The sequence below is a fragment of the Akebia trifoliata genome, chromosome 2, assembly GCF_017979445.1.
Source record: "Akebia trifoliata isolate Shusen 1 chromosome 2, ASM1797944v1, whole genome shotgun sequence".
Lineage (NCBI taxonomy): Eukaryota > Viridiplantae > Streptophyta > Magnoliopsida > Ranunculales > Lardizabalaceae > Akebia > Akebia trifoliata.
Window position 1 is genome coordinate 2,986,752 of NC_141376.1, and position 22,884 is coordinate 3,009,635.

The 22,884-nt window shown below is 35.0% G+C and overlaps 2 protein-coding genes across 6 annotated transcripts; one reads left to right on the forward strand and one right to left on the reverse strand.

Moving 5' to 3' along the window:
* Positions 1-2,343: 2,343 nt before the first annotated feature.
* On the forward strand, positions 2,344-11,443 carry LOC147408793 (transcription factor E2FB-like). 2 transcript variants are annotated; one of them, XM_086421916.1, is made up of 15 exons: positions 2,344-2,787; positions 7,657-7,744; positions 7,817-7,897; positions 8,003-8,059; positions 8,164-8,249; positions 8,337-8,425; positions 8,509-8,563; positions 9,492-9,544; positions 9,630-9,680; positions 9,769-9,817; positions 9,956-10,021; positions 10,105-10,181; positions 10,405-10,621; positions 10,699-10,757; positions 10,889-11,443. In XM_086421916.1, the coding sequence occupies exons 1-15, from the start codon at positions 2,551-2,553 to the stop codon at positions 10,893-10,895; spliced, it is 1,272 nt and encodes a 423-aa protein (XP_086278042.1). In that variant the 5' UTR covers positions 2,344-2,550; the 3' UTR covers positions 10,896-11,443. The 2 variants fall into 2 exon arrangements, with proteins under 2 accessions (XP_086278042.1, XP_086278037.1); XM_086421911.1 differs by having other exon boundaries at positions 2,345-2,787; positions 7,657-7,897.
* A 787-nt stretch (positions 11,444-12,230) lies between these two features.
* LOC147408794 (uncharacterized) lies at positions 12,231-16,914 on the reverse strand. 4 transcript variants are annotated; one of them, XM_086421953.1, is made up of 8 exons: positions 16,627-16,911; positions 15,920-16,025; positions 15,738-15,836; positions 15,593-15,649; positions 15,448-15,511; positions 15,155-15,364; positions 12,882-13,026; positions 12,231-12,833 (listed from the first exon to the last, which is right to left on the reverse strand). In XM_086421953.1, the coding sequence occupies exons 2-8, from the start codon at positions 15,949-15,951 to the stop codon at positions 12,499-12,501; spliced, it is 942 nt and encodes a 313-aa protein (XP_086278079.1). In that variant the 5' UTR covers positions 15,952-16,025; positions 16,627-16,911; the 3' UTR covers positions 12,231-12,498. The 4 variants fall into 4 exon arrangements, with proteins under 4 accessions (XP_086278079.1, XP_086278072.1, XP_086278064.1 ...); XM_086421946.1 differs by having other exon boundaries at positions 12,231-13,023; positions 16,627-16,914; XM_086421938.1 differs by having other exon boundaries at positions 12,231-13,026; positions 15,920-16,021; positions 16,627-16,908.
* Between the last annotated feature and the right edge of the window lie 5,970 nt (positions 16,915-22,884).

Here is a 22,884-nt window from a genome sequence, read left to right on the forward strand (position 1 = left end):
TCAACTAGTGAGTAGTGCATGCTCGTGACCATGACCGGTCATTTATGCATGCATGTATTTCTTAGGCACTAGAAACTTCAGAGTGGAAGATGGTTTCATTTAAGAGAGTGAAATTGTGAGACCTAATTTGAAAGAGTCATAATAATCTGATGCTCTTTTTTTGTACGCTCCCTTTCCTAACCGTAAAAATCCAAAAATATACGTCCTTTGTTTCTCTCGAAACAATGGATCTACAGTTCTATGAAGGGATCGTACGTGAAAAAAAAAAAGCACCACATTATCATGATTCAATTTGAAATAAGGGTAAGAACGCACAGACTGAGATAAAGGAAAAAAAGAAAAAGAAAATGAGACAAGAATAGTAAACATAATATCCAAATGTTAACACGGTGTCTTATATGGGAGTTAAGTGCAATTGCCCAAACGTTTGACAATCAAGATAAAATTATGCCAAATTAGAATGGCTTACAGTGTAATTTAACTAATATAAAATCAATGAAAAAAATATAGGTCCAAGTCCACCCTCACTCAATTAATCAGGATTGTCAATTAAATCACACAAAAACCCAATTAAGTTTTTATTATCTCTACAAATATCTTCAAAACATCCAACAGATCAATCTCACCCATAGTTAGCAATTTGTTGTACGACAAAAATTGATACAAGATTAATTCAAGTATAACTCGGAATATACAAATAGCAGTTTGGTTAAAAAGTCGAAGGACAACAAAAATGCAATACGAGGATGGTTCGAGTATAATTCGAGTTCAACACTTTAGAAAACTTTCAAAAATTTGTGTGTATACATATTAAACTTTTTATAACACTCATATCCACATAGTTAGAGAATTCGTGAATTTTTTTAAGATTTATTATTTTTATATCTCATTTTTCAAAATCACCACCATTAACTTCCATCTTTGAACTCTTCATTTTCTAAATTAATAAAATTTGATACTTCCATGCATGTTTACCAAACGTTTAAGCATTAATACAAATCAAGAATACTTTGATACTTCTATACATATTAGTTAAAATTTGGATAATTACCTTCCAAAATCAAAAGATATTTTTACACATATTTATTAAACACTTTCTTCTTATACTAAAATAGCATAAAATAAATTTAAAACTAAGAATATAATAATTTTTTACGATTAGTCATACTATTAACACACATTTTCATAATGCAAAATACATATTCTATTACTTAATGGGAAATGCTAATGTCCAAGGTCTTGTGGAGACGTTAGCATTGTCCAACACTTTTTTTTTTCAAAAATATCTCTTCTCATTTTGTCTTTTAGTGAAAAAAACAAGAATGTATTAGTCTTTTATATGCTATAAATGTTTGTTTATATAATAAATGTTATAAGCATTTAAGTATTTTGAATTAAATAATTTTTTTTTTAGTAAATGTTATAGCAATTAATGTCAATATAATCAATGCATTTATTAATAACATAATAAATGTATTTATTGTAAAAGACTAACCTGACCTTATCTTTTTCACTAAAAAATAAAATTAAGAGGAGTATTATTGAAAAAACAAGTGTTAGACAATGCTAATATCCCGATGAAGTCTTGGATGTTAGCATTCCCCTTACTTGATTTTGTTACGATGACTCAAATTTCACAAAAAAAAAAATATAGGGAGAGGATATATAAAAGGAGTAACAAAATTAACTTGTTGGTCGATAATCTTAAGATTCAATAATAAATAATGTTTAATGATTATCTAATGGTTAAACCTTTAAGTGTAAAAAGAGAATAATGAAAATATTATCATGTGTATTGAGATAGGTTTTTTATTTTTATTTTTAAGAAATAAAAATAAGGGTTAAATTGTGTTTTTACTCGTTTTTTTTTTTTTTTTGTGCATAAAGTATTGTTTAATCTAAAAAAAGAATAAATGCTGAATAATTCAAAAAAGTAAGAAAAAAAGTTGCAAATTTTTACAAAGAGTAGAATTGGACGAAAAGTTTCTGTATTATTCGGAAGGTTGAGGTATTAATTGCGAATAATTGGGAGAATTAGTAACTATGATAGGATGGGATGGATAGCCCAACTCATCTTGATCTCGGACGCGTTTTCCAACAATGGGCTACCAAGAAGAATTGACCAGATCAATGCAAATGGGTAAGCTGTAATCACTAGAGTACTAGATTTTTTGACCCATGAAGAACTTGGCAACCATTATGGGCCATTTAAGCCCAAAGCCCATTAAGCGGTGAGGATTCGAACGCAGCTCATGTGGCTTTCCTTCCCGCTGTTTCGTGACGTCTGCCTCCAAAATCAGTTTTGGTTTTTGTGTATTTGGTGTGTGCGTGTGTGCGAGTGTTTGTGTCCCATTGGCATTATTAGAAGAGTCATAGTGTCACTGTCTTTCCTTCCTTCCTTCCTTCAATCCTCATCACTCTCTGCTCTCTTCTAATAAATATAAATAAGTCCCTCTTTTAATTCTCTTTGTCTCTATCTCTCTCTCATACACCTTTCCCTCCAACACCTCTCAACCCCAATTCAATCTCTCTCTTCTCTTCTCTTCTCTCATGTCGGTTCCCAACGAAGGTTCGAATCGCTTAAACCCTCAATTTCAGTTGAAATCTCAAACACAAAGTCAGTATCCATCGTCTCAACCTCTTAAACGCCACTACCCTTTCTCTTATCAAAGACCACCCGCTTTTTCCTTCTCCTCTCCTTCCTCATTTTCCGATTACAACCAATTTCTTCGAAACAGCGGCGGCGGCGGCAATGGAAGAGAACACTCTGTCTCAGCAGAGATTCCTGTAAGTGTCTTGGCGTCATCAATTCCATCTTTTAATTTATATATCTTGTAAACTTGATCAGTTGTTTTGGGAATCTTATTAGGTTTATGTTTTTTATGCTTGATTTTGAGGATCACCTCTTTCGTGCTATTTGTAAATATTTGGAGTGAGGATCTACATCTTATTTTTATTTATTTTTTTAAATCCATTGGGTGAGATGCCTAATATTAGAAAGTTGAGAATTCTGGAGCTAAAAATTTGAAATGTTTCTCATGGTGGGGTAGCCATGCAATGGCCAATCAGAAAAGAAATAAACCCAAAGAATTAGAAGAAGTTGATAAGGAAAGAAAATTTCATGAAGGTAATCAAAACACCCAAAGAAAGCACCAAGGCTTTCTGTTCAAATTCTTTTTTTCAAAAAATATATTCTTTTGGATGTCCCATGCCCTAATTTAGAGATATTTAAGAAAATTAAATGCTAATTCATGATTTCTAACTTACTTAAGACTTACAAAACAACTTCCTACTTTCTTATTATACACATTGTTGTTTCCAATTCATAGATAGGAGGGAGGGAGGGAGTTGGAAAATTTGATTAAAAGCTCACAATTCTCAAAAGAGTATTTTTGGAGCCAAAAAAAAGATTCAGATGGGCGGGATGTCTCCCCATAGGGAGAATTTCCTAAATTGCTCCTCTATGCACAATGACGCTTAAGTTGACCAAACACCCAATTTCTTCAACTGTTATCCTAGAATCAAATGGTTTTTTGATAGGGCGATGTGGGGCTAAGATAGATGGATGGGTCATGAATCATTTATTTTAACCTGGGATCGAATGGTTTGACGAGGAAATGTTGTACGGCCGAGATACGAATCATAAAATTTGCATCAAGTTAGTTTCAAATCATAAATTTCTACTGAAGGGAAAAAAATTAAACCGTATGGTATTAAAGGATATGAAGGTTGTAAGAAGGGATGTGAAGGCACATATCTTGATTGAGAATATGTGTCAAGATAAAGTTGAATGGAAAAATACTGTTCATCTTGCCGACTAGTATTTGGAATAAGGCACAGCTGATTATGAATAGATAATAGTGGCAAGATACACTCTCCAAGTATCATTTTTCTTCATAGACCTCCTTTAGGACCTTTTCCTTGTGATGCTTCTTTTGCTACTAGCATCCAATATTGATGGGATAGTCGGGAGTCCTCTTGGTTTGATTCAAAAGATCATGGTATGGAGTAATTACATTTCGATGGAAAGTTTTCTATGAGAATCCTATTATAAGTACCACCATTTGAGTTGGGTATTTTGATCATCATGAGGTGCTCTCATTTGTGTTGCAAAAATCAAGATTCTTTGTCATTTTAAGTCGCACAGAATTTGTAGGCACTTTAATCCAGGTCAGCCATTGATACCTCAGAATTCATGGTCTATAATAAAACTGCAAATAAGATGGAGAGGGAGAAGGTTTTACGCGGTTCTCCTAGAATCTGACGACAACATCCACAAGCCCTCCCTTGACCAATTCAGTATTTGTTTTTCGGTACAATAGCTTCCCACTTTGCATAAGTAGAGCTTACAACACAATTTCCTCCTTCATTCAGGAGGGATCATATATAATTTATGCTTGGAAGATTTAATAAGATAAACTCATCTAAGTTCTACTCTATCCTGTCCCGAGTGACATGTGGAATCTATATGATGGTGCCACATGGATAGTCAAGTTAGTGCATATCTCTGTCGTCCAGAGTTGGCAATGAAGATATTTGAATTTTATCGAGATTCTTGGATGATGATTACATTTGGTCATTGGGTTTATAAATATTGAAACATCCACCAATATAGAAAGACAATCAATCAATCCAATATTCTAAAATACCTAATTGATGCAAGTCTAATATCTTCAAGATATGTGATGAGATACACCATAGCATTGATATAGTGTATCTCACGCACATTATTATAATGCATACACTTTGTCTTTATTACCCTCCCGCAATTGCATGGTCCTTTAGATAAAGACTATGCAATTGATTAAATAAAATATTAGTCTTTGATCTCATTAAGAAGTTGAAGATGGATAGCCACAAAGTCTAATCATGTTTGATGGTAGTCACCGCTTGTCTGTGAAGTTTGTTACTGTCGCATCTTGCTCATTTTTGAGTCTGTCGGAGCTAGTGACCCACTAGATCAGGTCTTTCATAATCTCTCTCAAAAGCGTAGAAATATGCATTGTGCGGTTTAAATACAAGAACTCTCATTGAAGAGATTTTAGATAAAATAAAAATAGAGATCGGGGCATTAACTTGTGAGGTATGGAGGTTTGTAGCAAAATAGAGAAAGTTGGGATTTTTATTGAACAAAAAAACTAAATTCTAATAAAGGGAACAAATTAAATGATTTAGGTTCACCGCACCAAGATCGATGTGTTTAGTGGAGCTTGAGCACTGATGTGTGACTAAACTCAATACACCCCCATACGTGTGGGCCAGATTGGGCCAAAGCACGTGGAGATATGAATTGAGTGACGTGGATGAGAGAAAAGCCTGCTCTGATACCATGATAACTAACCATTAACCCCAAAACCAATTGGTGTTAAGGAAGACAGTTTCTATTATTATATGAGGGTCATAGGGGAAAAGTGGGGTATGCCACTATTGAAAGTGTAGGAAAACTAACAATCAACACTCCCACTCACCCATAAGGGTGAAAGATTTGAACCCATGACCTCTATGAACCAAAGCTCTGATACCATGAAGAAATTTGAATTTTATTGAGATTCTTGGATGATGGTTACATTTGGCCATTGGGTTTATAAAGATTGAAACATTCACTAATATAGAAAGACAATCAATCAATCCAATATTCTAAAATACCTAATTGATGCAAATCTAATATCTTCAAGATATGTGATGAGATACACCATAACATTGATATAGTGTATCTCATGCACATTATTATAATGCATACACCTTATCTCTATTAGGTAATCCTTTTCAATCCAATCTTGGTGTAACTAATTGGTCTGCCTCGAGATGCGCATGTATATTGCTATGTGTATGGCCTGAACAAAGGGAGTGACGATCCTTCGTATTTGGTTAGTGTACATCAGTAAACAACTTTGGAGAAGCTGCCGGTGCTTTTCAGTACATCAAATCAGGGTTATCTTAGGAAAGGTTTTGACTCACTCCTTACATGTGGCTTCATTAAGGTTACTAACATCCAAACAGATAGAACAAAAATGCCATCCATGTGTTGACTACTAACGCTTGACTTTATTAAATAATGCAAAAGAAATTTACTTGTCTTTTTTATCCAGGTTTCACTTTTCTAGCAAGGCCTAGAATTTGCTTCACATTAGGAAATTTCAAGTTTCTAAAGTGTATGTAAAGAGAATTATTTTGTCAGACCGAACTCAAAGCCTGTCATCGAGAAGGAAACTGAGAAAGGGCGTATCCTTGTTCTCGAAAAGGTGGATTTATGACCTCACCAATAATGACGATAATATTCTTAAGGATCACTTTAAAAGTTTTTTACTCAAAGATATTGGGAATTGCAACCTTTTTTATGATCTGGGGATGGGGATCAATAGACCAAGAAAGGGACTGTGCATTTGAGATGATTAAGTACACTGGCATATTCAGAAACAAATCGTGCAACTTTCCGATAGACATGGAAAGATCCCCTTAATATCATTTTCCAAGATATTAAAGAATCAAATTTATTGGATTAGAGAGACTAAACTAAATCAATGAATATGCACTTGAGATGATTAATTGCATTGGCATGATGGAAAGAACCACCTAAAATTAGAACCATACAAAATTATTTGGTTATCAAGGATGTGACTGTGAACGACATTCGAGTTTTTTTTTTTTTTTTTTCAATGATTGGTAACAAATAAAGTGTTTTTAAAAGAGGAGAGAGCTGATACCAAAAACAAGGGAGAGAGACCGTGTGTGTGGGTGTGAGAGAGGGGGAGGAAGAAAAACAAAGGGAACAAAGAAGGCACAGAGATGGTAAGATTACACCAAAATATAAATCAAATATCTACATTCACCTCCCTCGGTGCTAATTGGGGAGCACAACTTGATGTCTGTAAGTTCTTTTTTACTGGAGTCTTATTCGCCATAATATAATATCCTGTGTGAGTTCCATGATTTGCAGTTTAATGAACTTAGAAGTCTGCATCTATGTTTTGTGTACAGAATTCACAATGCACAGCCCACACTCCATGGAAAATAAATCATTCTATCCTCTACAAACAATCTATTGAGTTGAATGCAGATATTTATTTGAGCTGGACTTCATTATACTTTGGGTATTTCAGGATTTTGTGAATTTCATCTAGGTGAGGATCCTAGGTTTTCAAAAAGCAAACTTGAGGGGCCTTGTATAACCTACTTGATCACATCTGTTGCAACTGTCCTCCTCATCATGTTTGGAAGTAGAGCATGTTACAGAAAGAAACAAGGTAATATTGCATCTAGGAATATTGGTTCAATTTCCCATAAAGGATTACTCCACAAATAGGGATTAAGGAATGTGAAGAACAAGTGGATTCAATGGAGGATGATTCTAGTCCCTGGAAAAACAAGCAAAAATGGATGATTCTAGTGATCGTACAAGTAGAGGACCTGTCAGTGTCCTGAAAGGTGCTCCTAATTTCACCCTCATAAGTCACTTTGACCATGTGAATGGGCAATATGAGTGCCAATGGAGATAACTTGAACCTTTTTGAAGTTACTAATTACTAACTAAGAATTAATCCAAGTATACTAACCAATTTCTATATATAGGTTACATGGTAGCCTTGTGTCAAAGTATTTTTGTTTTAGGGCTGCAATCTTTCTTTTCACCTAACAGTTCTTGAGAAAATTTTGCAGTTAAAGCAAACAAGTGAAACAGATGATCGTGAAACTCTGGCTGGTGAATTGGTTAATGGCCCACTCGCATCCGTGTCAGGCACAGATGGTATGCATTACCAGAATGATGAAAACCAAGGCCATGCAAAAACGGTTAACAGCCCACTTACACCTGTTTCAGGCACAGGTGTTAAGCATTACAGTAGATCCAAGGTTTCAAAAGATGCAAGATCCAGGTCTCAAAATCCTGGATCTAATGCTGGTAATTTTTTTCAAGCCATACATTTGTTACAATACTGCAACAACCTGAATTTTTAACCATCTCATTGGATGTAATTATTACATGTCTATCGGTATTTTCTTGCAGGCTCCCCATCTAATATTCTGAATCCAATTAGTAGCTGTCGCTACGACAGTTCTTTAGGTAAGGCAAGGAAGGTCTTTTGGACTACGTCCACGAAACTTTTCTTTTGATATTCTAATCTATTTTTAAGATTATTTAGCAAAGTATTCAACATGTCTCGGCAGGTTTGTTAACAAAGAAATTCATCAATTTGATTCTGGAATCTGAGGATGGCATTCTTGATCTGAACAAAACTGCCGATACCTTGGAGGTAGACAGGATTTCCATAACATACTTGCTTGTGTTTTTGTTCTGGTAGTGGTTTCATTTTGGGTTTATTTCTTTCACTGTTTGGCAGGTCCAGAAGAGGAGAATATATGATATCACAAATGTTCTTGAAGGAATAGGATTAATAGAAAAAACCTCAAAGAACAATATACGCTGGAAGTACAAAAAATAATCTTTTTTTTTCTATCATTTCCTCTCTCTCTTTTTTAGCACTTACTACCATTGGTGCTTCTTTGTATCAGGGGACTTGATATCTTGAGGCCAATGGAGCTTGATGATCAAGTTACTAGATTGAAGGTACTAAGCTTATAAAATAATGAAAAATGACGGCTATTTTAATTCTCTCCAACTTAGATGTTTATTTTCACTCATTCTCCCAGTTGATTCATCTCTTTGTAACATTTGGATGTTTTCAATGTTGAATTAACTGAGTATTTTGCACATTGGAGATATTCTGACTTGTTTCAGAATAAAACCACTTGAAGGTAATCCTTACACTGCAAGGCCTGCCAATTTTTCATCTTAATTATCAGGGATGGTCACATGATTTTCACAGCATTGAATTTGTTTTTATTTCTAACATCCTTGGGAACAGATTAATCATATTGTTGTCTTTCCTCTAGGCTTATGAAGATATCGAACTGTAATTGAAAGACTGAACACAAATATTGTTATATTTTATTCTATCAAGCATTGCATAAGGTTGTTCTCTAGTTGACCTGCTTGGGAGAAATCATGGCATCATTTGTGGTTTGGCATAAAGTGTTTAGCTTGTCTCCATGCATCTCCGATTCTGTGCGATCTATAATTCAATACTTCTGCTCCATCATCTTATGCTGTTAGGACAATGTGCTTAGTTTTCCATAAATCACATTACCCGCAAATTGAGACCCATATTTCTCTGATAAATCAAATTGGTGATTAGGTAATCATCCCTATTAAGACGAACAATTTTTTTGCCTTTGTGTGTGTGTGTTGGGGGGGGGGGTATTTGGTATCAAAACCACCAAATTATAATTTGACTTGTAATTAATCAGAAACTTAAAGAGTCTAATGCTGGCATTGGTTAGATTGCATCCAGTTGTAATTTGCAATTTACATGTGTGCTCAGATTGCAACTCTTCTCACTCTGTTGGAAGACACTTAACACCATAATGAGATTTAGTTCAATATTCCAATAAAATGTTTTCAAGAAAGTCCATTGAATCTAATACGTTGTTGACAGGCTGAAGCTGGAAGACTATACCATGAAGAATGCCGGCTTGATGATGAAATAAGGTTTGATTGTTTGGAAAAATGTGTCTTTTTTATCTTTGTAGTTCATCTTCGAGGGAGTTTGGTTAACATCATTTTCCTTGTTCAGAGAAAAGCAAGAAATGCTGTGTGCCCTGGATGACGATGAAAAGAATCGAAAGTAATATAGTTCACTCTTGATGTTTTTTTGTACTCCCAAGTTACATTTTTTTGCATTATACTTGACAAATTGTGTATGGACTGTTCAGGTTTCTCTTCTTGACTGAAGAAGATATCACAAGCCTTCCATGTTTTCAGGTTTAAGTTCGCTCTGGGACTGCATAATTTGTGTGGACTTGTTCTTTCTAAAATGCTTCCTTATATCATATTTTGTGATGTGATGCTCCCTTATATCTATATTTACATTTTACTTTTTTTTTTCTAATTTGGTGACAGAATAAGACACTTATTGCAATAAAAGCTCCTAAGGCGAGTTCTCTTGAGGTCCCAGACCCTGATCAGGTAAGAGGGATGGATGAAGGTGTAGCTTCGTGGAAACTATTTGGATGGTATCTGATTAAATGACTATCTATATGGATGGACAGGATATTGGTTTTCCACAACGGCAATTCCAAATCATTGTTAGAAGCACCACAGGACCAATTGACTTATACTTACTAAGGTATTTTCTAGTTTAGAGGGGAAATTTTCTCATTTAGCTTCTCTTCCAATGATATTCATTACCTTTTGAAATGCACATTTCTACTCTCTTTTTTTATGGGTAAGCTGGACTTGAACTCACAACCTCAAAGTTGTTTTGCACAATGTTTCCAATCAACCGAGCTATGGGTTTAAGCCCTCTTCCTTTAATGGAATTGATGGTTTCAAGTTTCACGTGCTTGCAGTCAATACCAAGAGGGGCTTGAGGATATAAATGTCAAGCAGACTGCAGTAAAGGATCTGTCTATGGAGAATAGAGGCTATAAAAGTGAAGCTGTACAAGCCACAAGGGTGTTATCCAAGGTGGGACAAGACCAAAATAGACAGAATATTTCTCTTGATTCGTTCAACTCACCAGACTCCATGACTCGAATTCAGAAGATCCTTCCCTCGGAAGCTAATGTAAGGATACACAAGGCTCAAAACCATGCTAAAAATCCCTCTCCTGGTTTGTTGACTGATATCGGCTTTGTTTGTAGATTGATGATGATTACTGGTTCCAGTCGGATCTTGAAGTTAGCATTACTGACATGTGGGGGTAAGTAACTATCTTTTTTTTTTGTTTTGGTCGTAACTGTATCTTGACTATTAGTGTTTTGGATTTGGATCATGGTTTCATTCTAATACAGTAATATTTTGTTAATTATTGTTCTTCTATGACACCCACAGCAATTGAGGATTGAGCCCAAGTAGGAGAACCCATTTCAAGACGATTTTCTAGTTAGTGGCAGTGTAGCACCAGCACAGGTCAGACACAAATAGAGTTTCAGATCAATTTCCTTAGCATGGAGAAGGCTTGGCTTGGAAGGGAGTTTAAATTTGGAAGAAGTTAGGTCTTTCTTTCCCTTGTTACAACATTATTGATTAAGAAGTTAGAAGATTACTTAGGTCAGGACGTTCTGAGAGTCCCAAAATACTACCAAGACATGCATGGTTATGTGCACATGTTTTTAGGTTCAAACTTGCTGCCATCCGGTACACCATGTTTAGTTCAGCAGTCATTCAGTTATGGAAAACTTTCAGGTGGAATCTATCAAGAATGGATTTCAATTCAACCTCATTTGTACTGGGTAAGTTTGGTCCCAATTAAGGAGGTTGGACATGCAGTCGTCTTCACAGAGGTTCTCTGGTAAAAGGTGGTTTTTCAGTTCCAATTTAAATCTGAGTATCATGTGTATAAGTTACTAAAAATTAACAATATACAAATCCAATGGTTTATCATCATATTGCAGAACTTTTATTTCGGCATTAACTTTTTTCTTGAAGCATCCCAATTTTTATGGCACCAAATCCAATGGTTTTCATCATATTAGAGAACTTTTCGTTTCACACCAATATTTCTTATCACATCCCAATCTCTCTCTCAACATATATGCCTTTTGATTTTCCCTTCCCTCTCCAATTTCTCTGCCTTTCTTTTCTCTTCCCTCTACTTTTTGGTGTATTATACTCTTTAATTGGACGCCATCTTAGGAGTCTCCAAATGGATCTGAGTGAAAAACCAAACAAGAGAAAGATCGAATCATATTTCACAATTTAAAGACTAATTTGTAGATAATTCTTTGCCTCATCTCCCAAATGATTTGGTCATTGGAGAGGAATATTAAAAGGGAAAGAAAAGATTGAACGCTTTAAAAAATCCTAAAAAATGTGGAGATTTTAATTATAAAAATAGGTATGGCATGGTTAATCAACTTTAGATGATGGGCGACTTGAGCATCGCCTTGGGACTCCTACCCAGGCCTTCTCCCCAATTAGAGAGACAAAGCACCAAATGTAAGTTATTAAAGCTACCGTTGCCCCAAAGGTGGTGAGGGGGAAGACGATGAAACATAATGTGATTCTGTTGTATTCATTGTGGACAGAGTCACACTGGAGAAGAGAGAGAGTATGTCCCTACCCCAGATGCATGTCCTTTAATGTCTTTGAGCCATTTCTGCTGAAATGGATGTATCATGTATGGAACCTGAAAGCTTCAACATACAAGGACCAATGTCAAACGCCAAGAATAGAACATAGAACATGGAACACATCCCTATATACAAACTCAGAGCAAATGGCAACAAAATCATAATGAGCACATCATTGTTGTTCCCCTCCATCATGTTCAAGAGGTGATCATAACCAACGAAATAAACAATAGAAAATAAATGTACATAATCATCAATCATCCTTCTTATCCACCTACTGCTAATGTCTCTGTTTTCATACTTACACAATGATTCTACCAATAGAGATCCAAGACAAAGGGGAATGGGGGGTGTTTGTAGTAGTCAACATTACTGACGGTTTGTTGCTGACCGGTTTTTCCTCAACCTGGCACGTGTCACGCGAATGGTTTCCTCCACACCTGTTTCTTCTTGCACGGGTGGGTTTGCATTACCATTGGCTAAGGATGAAACTTCTTCAATTTCCATTGCTTCTGCTCTGCTGTGTGTAGGTTGATGACCACTGGATTGGGTAGTGACTCGAACATCAGCAGCAGCAGCAGCAGCAGACGTGGTTTGTTGCTCGTGAGCTGCAGCTGGGGGTGCTAAAGATTCTGGAGGGACTACTATGTCTTGGGCTAGTTCATGTTGCTGCTGGGTCGTACCTATACTGGAAGTACGAGAAGGTGGCTGTGGCTGTGGCTGGGTTGTACCTGCACTGGAAGTACGAGAAGGTGGCTGTGGCTGTGGCTGGGTTTTACCTGCACTGGAAGTACGAGCAGGTGGCTGTTGCTGCTGTGTAGTTGAAGTTGCTGGTTGACGAGTCTGTGCGGCAGGCGGAGGTTGGTGTACCCCTGCAGCACCTCCTTGCTGTTGCTGCTGTAATTCCAATAAGAAAAAAAAACATTAATTGAATGGGGTTTCAAGATTGTAGTTGATTCCATTTATCTTTTTCTTTGAGCGAAGGAATGTATTTGGTTTCACATTAAGTGATAAACCACTTTATGTGAAACCAAGAATGGCAAAGGTTAATAGTGATGGCTAAGGACTAGCTCCAATGCACACGATCGCTAAGGACCACTAGGCTCTGCACCTTAACTAGCCAGGGGCTCCAACGCATGGCTAACAATTGCTAAGCTCTAACACCTTGACTAAATCCAAGTGGCTCCAACAACATGACTAGTAGTCACTAGGCTCTACACCTTGGCTAGTTACTTCGCTCTATGCCATTGACCCAATCCTAGGTGAAAGGTTTTGCCTGTTGAGTAACAATGACGGCACTGTTTGCCCCACACAGCCTTTGTTTGCACGTCAAAGGTCATACTTGCCTTTGTCATGCATGGGGACAACTATAGGTGTTCTGGTGTCCCTACCGATGCTTTCAATGTCAACAGGGATGCCCACGTGCAATACTTCTACTGTCATGAACCATAGACTAACGGTCAGTGGTGTGTGAGAAGACACATCCTAGGAACCGTGCCAAGCGCTTATCATTCCTACTGGAATTCCGTACCATTGGATCCTGGGGCAACCAAGAGTTAAGAGAAAACTGCAATGTCAAATTGTATCATCAGTTGACCTCATTGACATGATATCTAGTACCTATATCAGAGCAAATCACCATGCAGCCAGTTGAGAAGTGTAGTGGTTCAACAGTCTGGAGCCTTACCAAGGAATGGTGAGAGTGACCTCACCGACCAACCCTCCTTTAGGAGTGACTAGGGATCCCATTGACAACTATCCTCTCCAGCTAACCTAGAAGGCTAGCACATCTTCTCTCACCTTGATATCTCTACCCCAAATCCACCAATCCTACAAGACAACCCCTAGTCGATCTTTAATTTAATGATGTAATGTTTCCGATCAAAAAAAAGATTAATGATGTAATGTCAATCTTTAATTTATATCTAAGAAATTAACACTATCATGTTTTGGGCCCAAATTGTTGTGATTCCAGTGATTTCAAGCCATTAAATTCAAGCATTTTTTCATCATGGATGAGTCTTGAATCACATGAAGCCAATAGCAATACAGCTAGTACAAATCTTTGTAAACTTGGCTGAGATTCCAAAACCATGTATGTTTTAAAATCTTTCTTTGGTTTTAGTGATTTTATTTGTTAAATATTTCTATACTGAATTCAAACAATCCAAACTCCCCCCAACCCTAAACTTTAAATCTTGTATTCCTATGTAGCAAATTCTGATAGGGTCTGCCTTCGGCTACATAGATCAATTAGCACTTGCTACTTAGCAAATTCACATAGAATATTATGTTCATTCTGTTGTTGCTTCCAGCTACGCAGATCAAATATCACTTGTTCATCAAATACATGCCAATTTTGTATTTCAGTTCTTTTTAAGTGGTTCATTGGAAAATTTAGTGTATTCCTATCAGTGCAAGTGTGGGATGACAATACCAATTTAAATCATTCAGTGGTGGCAATTTTGTAGGTTAGTGGAATTAGTAGAATATTGTCAGGAGGGATACTGCAATTTTGTAGGTTAGTGGAGTTTTGAACTTCAATGGTTTTAGTAGTTTTTTGTATCTCAGTTGACTTAGAGGTTCACTGAAAGTGGGAGACCAACTATTCAAATTTTCCTTTGTGCAAGATGATTATAACAAGCTTAGCAGAAAAAAAACGATAGTAACAAAAAAATTTTCCCTTTGTAATAATATTGTTCAAATTTCAATATGAAGCCGTACAATACCAATTTTTATGGTCATTCCTAAGCTCCTAATCTGTACAAATGAACCATACATCACGACATCTAAACACACCGCTTGGTTTTACAAGATTATTCAACTGGTACATTCCTAAGCTCCTATAATTTATTACAAATGAATCATATTCCCAACATTAACGCAAACTCCATTCGGTTTAGATGATTATTCAATGAGGAATCATTAAAGCAAACTCCATTAGGTTTAGACGATTATTCATTCATCAAGATTGAATGATAATGAGGTCAAGAAGCAGGATCTACTTATCCTTATCAATTGGTACCTGTGCAGGACGAGGTCTTGATGGTGATTGCGAAGCAATATACTGCAGAATCTCGAAAACCCTCGTTTGACCATAGCTTGCTGCCCTTTGCCAATATAGAACTGCAATGTCCCCAGCTCTAGTCTTTAGCTCCAACAAATTACGATCAATTTCTGTCTCATGCTTAGCAATATATGGCCGAAAAAAGGAGTCATAAACAAAGGTTGTTCCCTGGAAGCAATCAAATAAAAAGAATGAGATAATGGGATAAACACGAAATATAAGTCTCACAATCCAAAAAGTGGATTCCATACCTTCGTCTTAGGATACCACAAATATATGAAGAAAGCCAACTTGGCTTCGCTGTACATTGGTACCCTTCAAAAACCCAGACCAGAAACGCCATTAAATAACCAAACAAGTAAAATAAGAGCAAAATGATGGTCCAAGATTCCTCACCATGAAACAAAAGTGTCCCCAACCCTCTCAAAGACTGTCAGGATTGCAACTAAAATCCTACAAATTCAAAAAGAAACATTCTTTGAACCCACAAATTACCATTTGTACAAGTGTCATAACAAACAATGTGAGGTGAGATATGTACCAATATTGGCACCAAAATCGAAGTTGCTCAATTTCGGGTTTGTTCTTCTCCACAGTTTTAAAACACTCATACGCTGGATATGCATAGCCAAACACCATCCTACAAAACACAGAAATAGCATGTTCATTTTCTCTAGCAAATAAATGCCACAAAAAACAGAATTTCAATTGGCAACAACATACACAAGTCCTCTGGTAAGGAAGGATCCCATCATTTTCGATCTCTAACATGTACGAGACTCTAAAACAACCCCCAATGTCACTTCCTGTGTTCGCCAAATAAGTCTAACTGAAGAAAAAAAAAATCATTAAGTCCACAAAATATTGTACCAATTGAACACATAATAACAACGAGAACAAATGCTTATCCCAAAGATATCAATTGAACACATAAGAAGTACACAAATTGGGGCTAATTAAAGAAAAACAAAAATTATTACTTGAATTCGCCAAGAGAAACTGAAATTGATGTAGAGAGTTAAGTTTCAATTGACCAAATTACAAACTCACACATAATAGAAAGCAAAGGTGAGAAAACAAATCAAAGCAGAAGGTAAGATATCACAAATTACTAACAATTCTGCAGAATATTAAAACATCGGTAATACCAATTAGGGCAAAACAACGCCATCCAAACTTACAAAACAAAAACACATAAAAAAATGAAGTAGAAAATTAAGATTCATTAATAATCGACCTAAAAGATCGCACATTATCAATATCAACCAAGAAAAGCACAAATTCCTATCTGAAAATCGACAAAAAAAAAAATCTAAAATAACTAAACCAAAATTCAAACAAAAACAGAAGAAATCTCATAAAAATTCTATAAAAAAAAGAAAGAAATTAAATCGACTAAATTATAAATAAAGACGCAAATCGATCTGTACCTGCTTTTGATGATTAATTATATCCAGAAATGAAGAACGATAAATCGAAAATAAGAAAAAATCCAAAGCTCTCTTAGTTACACTGGAGATCTGGTTGTTTAAAGTGTATTTAAGCGAACCACCAGAAAAGGGAGCCTTCGGTCACGACCGTACAGTCGAAGCGATACGACCGAAACGCTACTGTAAACAAAATCGGCTTCGGAGCAAAATGAGATATAGATTTAGAGATTTTGTTATTTTTTGGTTTTTGAATTTATTTTTAACACTCTACCGGATTTGTTTTTTAGGTTTATAAAACCAAGTAAACTTTGTCTTTGAGTTCCGTTAAGGGGTGATAGAATGAAACGAATGTGGACACGAGTCTTGGGTCGGGGAAGTGAGTCTGTGTTGAATCAATCACCAATCAACATCCATCGAACGGTTCACATGTTCCAGAGTAGTTGTACACCTTATCGTTTTTGTGAAAAAAAAAAAATTCACTTATTAAAGGGAGACACCAGATACTTCAGGTACTACCATATTTATAATATTTCCTAGTTTATTTATATGGTTTAACTGGTGCATTTCGTTATCAATGTGAAGTGGCATACCTTTGATAAAAAGTTCAATCAGTGAAAAATATGGAATATCATCATCATCATCATCGGATCAATTCATGGAGATCTTGAATTTGGAACAGAGATTTGCTCTTTTGAATGGTATGTACTAAGCTGATGAGCCAATGAAAAGCTACTACATGTAATGAAAAAAGAAAAGAATGCTTGGTGAGGATGAAGGAAATTTTCTGAGTGATGAAAGTGCTTTGATTTTACTTGTTTTCTCAATACACGCAACGACCTGTTATTGGTTCATCACCATAGCACCTAAAATTCAAAACAACAAATCTTTGTTCGGAGAATAATGATTTTCTGAAGCCCCCCTCCGATATACGCTCTTTGACATGGCATGTGTTAGAATCGTAGATTTCCTAGGGATACCAACTACACATATTTATGGGGATGCACAATTGTGTATTTAGAAGGAAAAAAAATCTATGATTCTAACCATGCCAAGTAGAGAAGTGTATATCAGTAGGAGGCGTCAAAAAATCACAACTCTTGTCCGGGTGAAGGATTGGAATCTTCCTCCCATACCTCATTGCATGCCACATAAGCCACAATTCATGAAAATTTTAGAAATGAGAAATTTTAGGCATTAATTCCTTAGATTGTGATTTACATGACATGCCTTGAGGTGTAGGAGGAGGTTTCAATCTTCCACCCTAGGTGCAAGAGATTCATACTCTAAATTAAAAATATCAATCTATCCATAAGAGAAGATTTCAAACTTGAGGAATGGTAAAGTTTTATGAGCAAATGTAACATTTTTACTTAAATTTATGTTATTCCATATAAAAATAAACTTTATATTGTATCCAACCTCTGGATCATACCATGATTTTAAAACTCGTCTGAGATCGACGCGTATTGTTCGAGTCGTCTCGGTGTCAGTCATGGACAAGACGAACAGACGAGTCAATTTTTTGGACAAAATTTAAAACCCCACGTTCATTTTTCAAAATTTTGAACGAGATGTCTCAAACGTATCGTAAAACTCATCCGAGATGACTCGGTATCTGGTATGAACAAGACGAGACGTGAAACCGAGTTTTAAAATCATAGATCATACAAAATTCCTTTCAAATAGTATATATTCTCATGATCATAATTTCAAGGTCTTTATATTCTTATAATCAATCTTGACGGTTCGCCTATTATTATGACATACAAGTCATGAGTCTAATGGTACTTGGAGCACTACGCAATCAATGCTTCCATAACACTCCAACAATTCTCACTGTTGGAGACTTAAAGTGACCATACGTGAGTGGAAAAGTATATATTATCGAACAATTGAACCGTTGGAGGAAGTGGGCCTCTATGGCATGAAGTATTGCACACTTCTTGGTTGAGTCGTGTTGGAGTGACCTCAAGTTGTAACCTCAAATCGCACTTCTTGACGTGAAGTGTGTGATATGAGGTTCTAGTTTAAGGTCACTTCAGCATTATTCATCTTGATTTTATTTTAGAAGAAAATGAGGCTAATAAATTTTGGATTCAATTTTTTTTTCACTCGGTCTTTACTCAGTTAATGTGACAAGGACATAAAATCATAGATCTTTTTTTCTTGTGTATCCCGAAGAAAATGATCTATAATTACATGCCCTTGCCACATTAGCCAAGTTAAGATTGAATGAAAAAAAAAATCAAATTCAAAAATCACAAATCAAAATATAGTTATAATTCAAATACTCTCCTAAGGAGTCACTCTCAGGGATTTATCCTAAAAATTATCGGGTGCATTTGGGAGAGGAGAGTGGATGTATGCCAAGGATAAGTCAAGTGCTCTAAAAGCTCTACGTACCTTAATTAAAAAAAATAAAAGGAAAATGTTGAACTAACTTCTTTCAACATTGTGTTCAACACTTCATTGATGAGGCAAAGGGCTGAAAATCATAGATTTTTCATCTTGTATCTCGAGGAAAAAGCCTATGATTCTTATGCACTGACAAAGGAAGTCTAGTTAGAATGACTCAAATTAAAAATAATTAAGACTCACAATTGTACAATTGTGTTGGATACAGCAAGTGTCCAACACTAATAAATGTGCCATCAATATCTAAAATTACATGAAGACTTAGCAACTTATTTTTTTTTTCCCTTTTCTTTTTTATATTTTATAATATTATAAATAATAGGAAGGTGGTAATGGTTGATAGGAATTCAGATTTTAGATTACTTGATTGTATTACAGTTTTAAAATTAATCCTTGCATCTTACCTTTACTTCCTTCATCAAAATATACATTTTTTTTTAATAATTAAAATGACTTTCTATAATGATTTTTTAAAATAAGAATTAAAAAAGTTTTATTGTTTTCTCTCTCGTGTTTAAGGTTTTCTTTTTTAAAATCTGCATCTTTCCCTCCGATTATGTCTTTCCTTAATTTTCTCTAATAAGTTATCATATCGAATCAGTCGATAATGTTTGATCAGCAAAAAATAACAAACCTATAAGATTCATGGAAGTTTTCCATGTTTTGTTGCTTCTTAATATTGATATTTTGATCATCTATTTTTAAGAAAATAAACATAGTATTATATTATAAATTTATAATGGAAAAATTACAAAAAGAAGGTTAAGTATTTTAATGTTTATTAAAAAAATTATCAAAAAAAAAAAAAGATTTAAGTCGTTGGATAATCAAACGTTTTAGTAACTCGTTGGATTGTCCAGCATTTTAACGTTTTAATATTTTAGAATACATTTTTGGTAAAGCAATCTATAAAACACATTAAAACGTTGGATAGTCCAACGAGTTACTAAAATGTTGAACTGTCAAACAATTTAAATCTTTTTTGGTAATTTATGAAAAAATAATTTTATTTTTTTTATAAATATGAAAATATTTAACACTCTTTCAATAATTTACCCATCAAAGGGTTGTAATTAGAATTGTGGTAATTTGACTACCCCACATGACAAATTCAATTGTTGCCCTGATAAAAAAAAGCTCGGAACCAGAGATCTGTGCTCCTTGACATACACAATTGCACTTTCCCATAAATAAATAAAATGTATCCCAAGGAACCCATGTATATCAAGGAGCACATATCAATGTTTTCAAATTTGTCACGTCAAATAGTCGATTGAATTTGCCATGTGGGATAGTCAGATTATAACGACCGGTAATTATTGTCATATCCACTGTTTACATATTCCACGTGCATTCTCCTAAATTACTTCTCCAAAAGGAGGAACTGTTACCTTTAGGTAACCTGTAATTCTCTTACAACATAGAGCTTTAAGTATCAATCAATAAATGGAAATGGGACTCACTTCCCATTACCGTCATTTAAAGGAGGTGAACATTAATATTATTTGATGAATCATGAGCTGTGTTAATTTGCTTTGCGGTACAATTATAGGATCCAATGTTTCTAAAGTCCATTATAATCTCAATTAGATGATAAAAGCATGATTTAATGGGAACCATGGTATAGGTAAGTCATGGAAGTCAGCCCCAAGAGTAGAGATCTGTCGGCTCGAGTTCGAGTTTGGTTTTTAATCTCTGCGTAAGGTAGGAGGACCGGACCTATCAAATGGTGGGTCCAACCATACTGTAGACTTCCAGGCTTTGTCTCGCTTTTACCATAAAGGCTACCCTATCAGCTAAGGACTCCAATGCTCCGAACCTATATCTCAGTGGTCCACTATATGATGCCAAATTTGGACTCATCGTCTCCCCTTATAATTAGGGAAGCGAAGCACATGGTTCCTGTAGCACAATTTCTACGGTTGAAAGATTGCCACATTAACAATATAATTAAAATCCACACTTAAAATATTGAGAGTTTAATAAACGTTCATTTTTAAAGACATAGATTTGTATAAAAAAGTTATTTTTTGATTTTTAAATTAGTTTTAAGTCAATCACAAGAGACTGAGATGTTAAATTTTTTTTTAATAGACCTCTCTCTCATCCATTGAAACTGTGCTATAGGAAATGTGTGTTACAAAGGATCCAATGACTATAATTGGTGGGTTGAGCAATAATTTCAATTAATGTTTCCTTGTAGGGGCTGATGTGAAACCCCCTTAATTTTAAGAGTCATGATAATTTGACGCTTGATTCCCTGATTTGGACAAATTTGAGAACCGTAGATATGAATGCCTCAGGATACACTTTTTATGGGGAAGTGCAATCATGTATCCCGAGGCATATAGATCTACGCTTCTCAAACTTGTCCACGTCAGGGAGTCAGTCGAGTATGACACTTGGCGAGTCATATTATCACGATTCTAATTTTAATGCGGTCTAAATTCTTACCTTTGTCTTATGGGTTGAGAGCAGGAGACCCAAGAAAAATGACTCATAAAGTAAAAAATATATATATTAAGGATTCATGTTTTACTTGTAACGATTGAATCCTTTTGTTGGGGGTGCTACTTTCGCTTCTAAGATAATGAAATTTGCTTTCAAAATTGTTCAGAATCCATTATTCATGAAGAATTTCATTCTATCAATCATATTTAGTACTTTTTCTTTCTTTCTTAAATAATAATTATTTTTATCTTTCAAAATAATTATTGTGATGATGTGTTCGTGCTTATGGTAGTTGGAATATCACGATAATTTAGTAGTTGAAATGTTGTTATAATTATAGAATTTATTAGAAATTCAAAATAAAAAATTAATTATTATATATTAGTTAAATATTCATTATTAAGGAGATATAATTATAACAATAATAAGAAGAAATGTTGTCAAACCATGGGCATGGGATGAATTATGTATAATTGTCTTTTTTTCAAGGCATACTTTAGTTTATTAAAAGAGATTTTCTTTCTTCTAAAGTATTAGTTTTAAACTGTATTTTTTTATTATAATATATTAAAAAGTGAGGAAGTAAATAAAATAAAAAGAAAGGACAATATTTTCATCACATGCAGTATGTATGAATAAGGAATTGATGTGGTGTAAGTAAATGTCGTCGTGGCAATAGCAACTCTCTTTTTGAAGAGTCATGATAATATGACGCCCCCACTCTAACATACACCTCCATCATAGAACGTAGATCATTTGCTTCGGGATACAGAAGAAAAATATTTATGATTTTACGTATCTCAAGATAAATGATCTATGATTTTGTGATGGGAGCATATGTGAGGGGAGATTATTCTTTCTTAAAGCAATGGTTGAAATTAAAACGTGGCCTTTATACATGCATATACTAAGATGTTTCCTTGCATATTTCAAGAGATAAGCGATTTTCTTGAATGTAGGGTTTGTGAGAATTTGTCAAGTGTCATTTTCTTTAGAGAAAGGTGTAAGATCCATGGGCTTTGAATTTTTTATGGGAATAGGTTCAAATTGGTCATGGGCTTGATGTTGGGCTATGAGAATTTACTAAATGAAAAGAAAAAAGTTGTTAAAATGTTATGGGATTTTATTTTTAACAAAGATTAAGAATCCTTCAAATGGGCTTTTGAGCTTTATATTCGGATCAAACTCTTGGAATAATTTTTTTTTTGGGTTGGGCTGATCCAATTCTGGGTGTCGACATATATTACTCCATCCCTTGTAGTTATGAAAAATAAGACTTATATTACGTACATTTCTATTTAGAAATACATGAAATTTATAATCGATGACGTGTTAATCTGTGAGCGCTTCGCATCAAACTCGAAATCCCAGAACTGTTGCCCGCTTAAACAG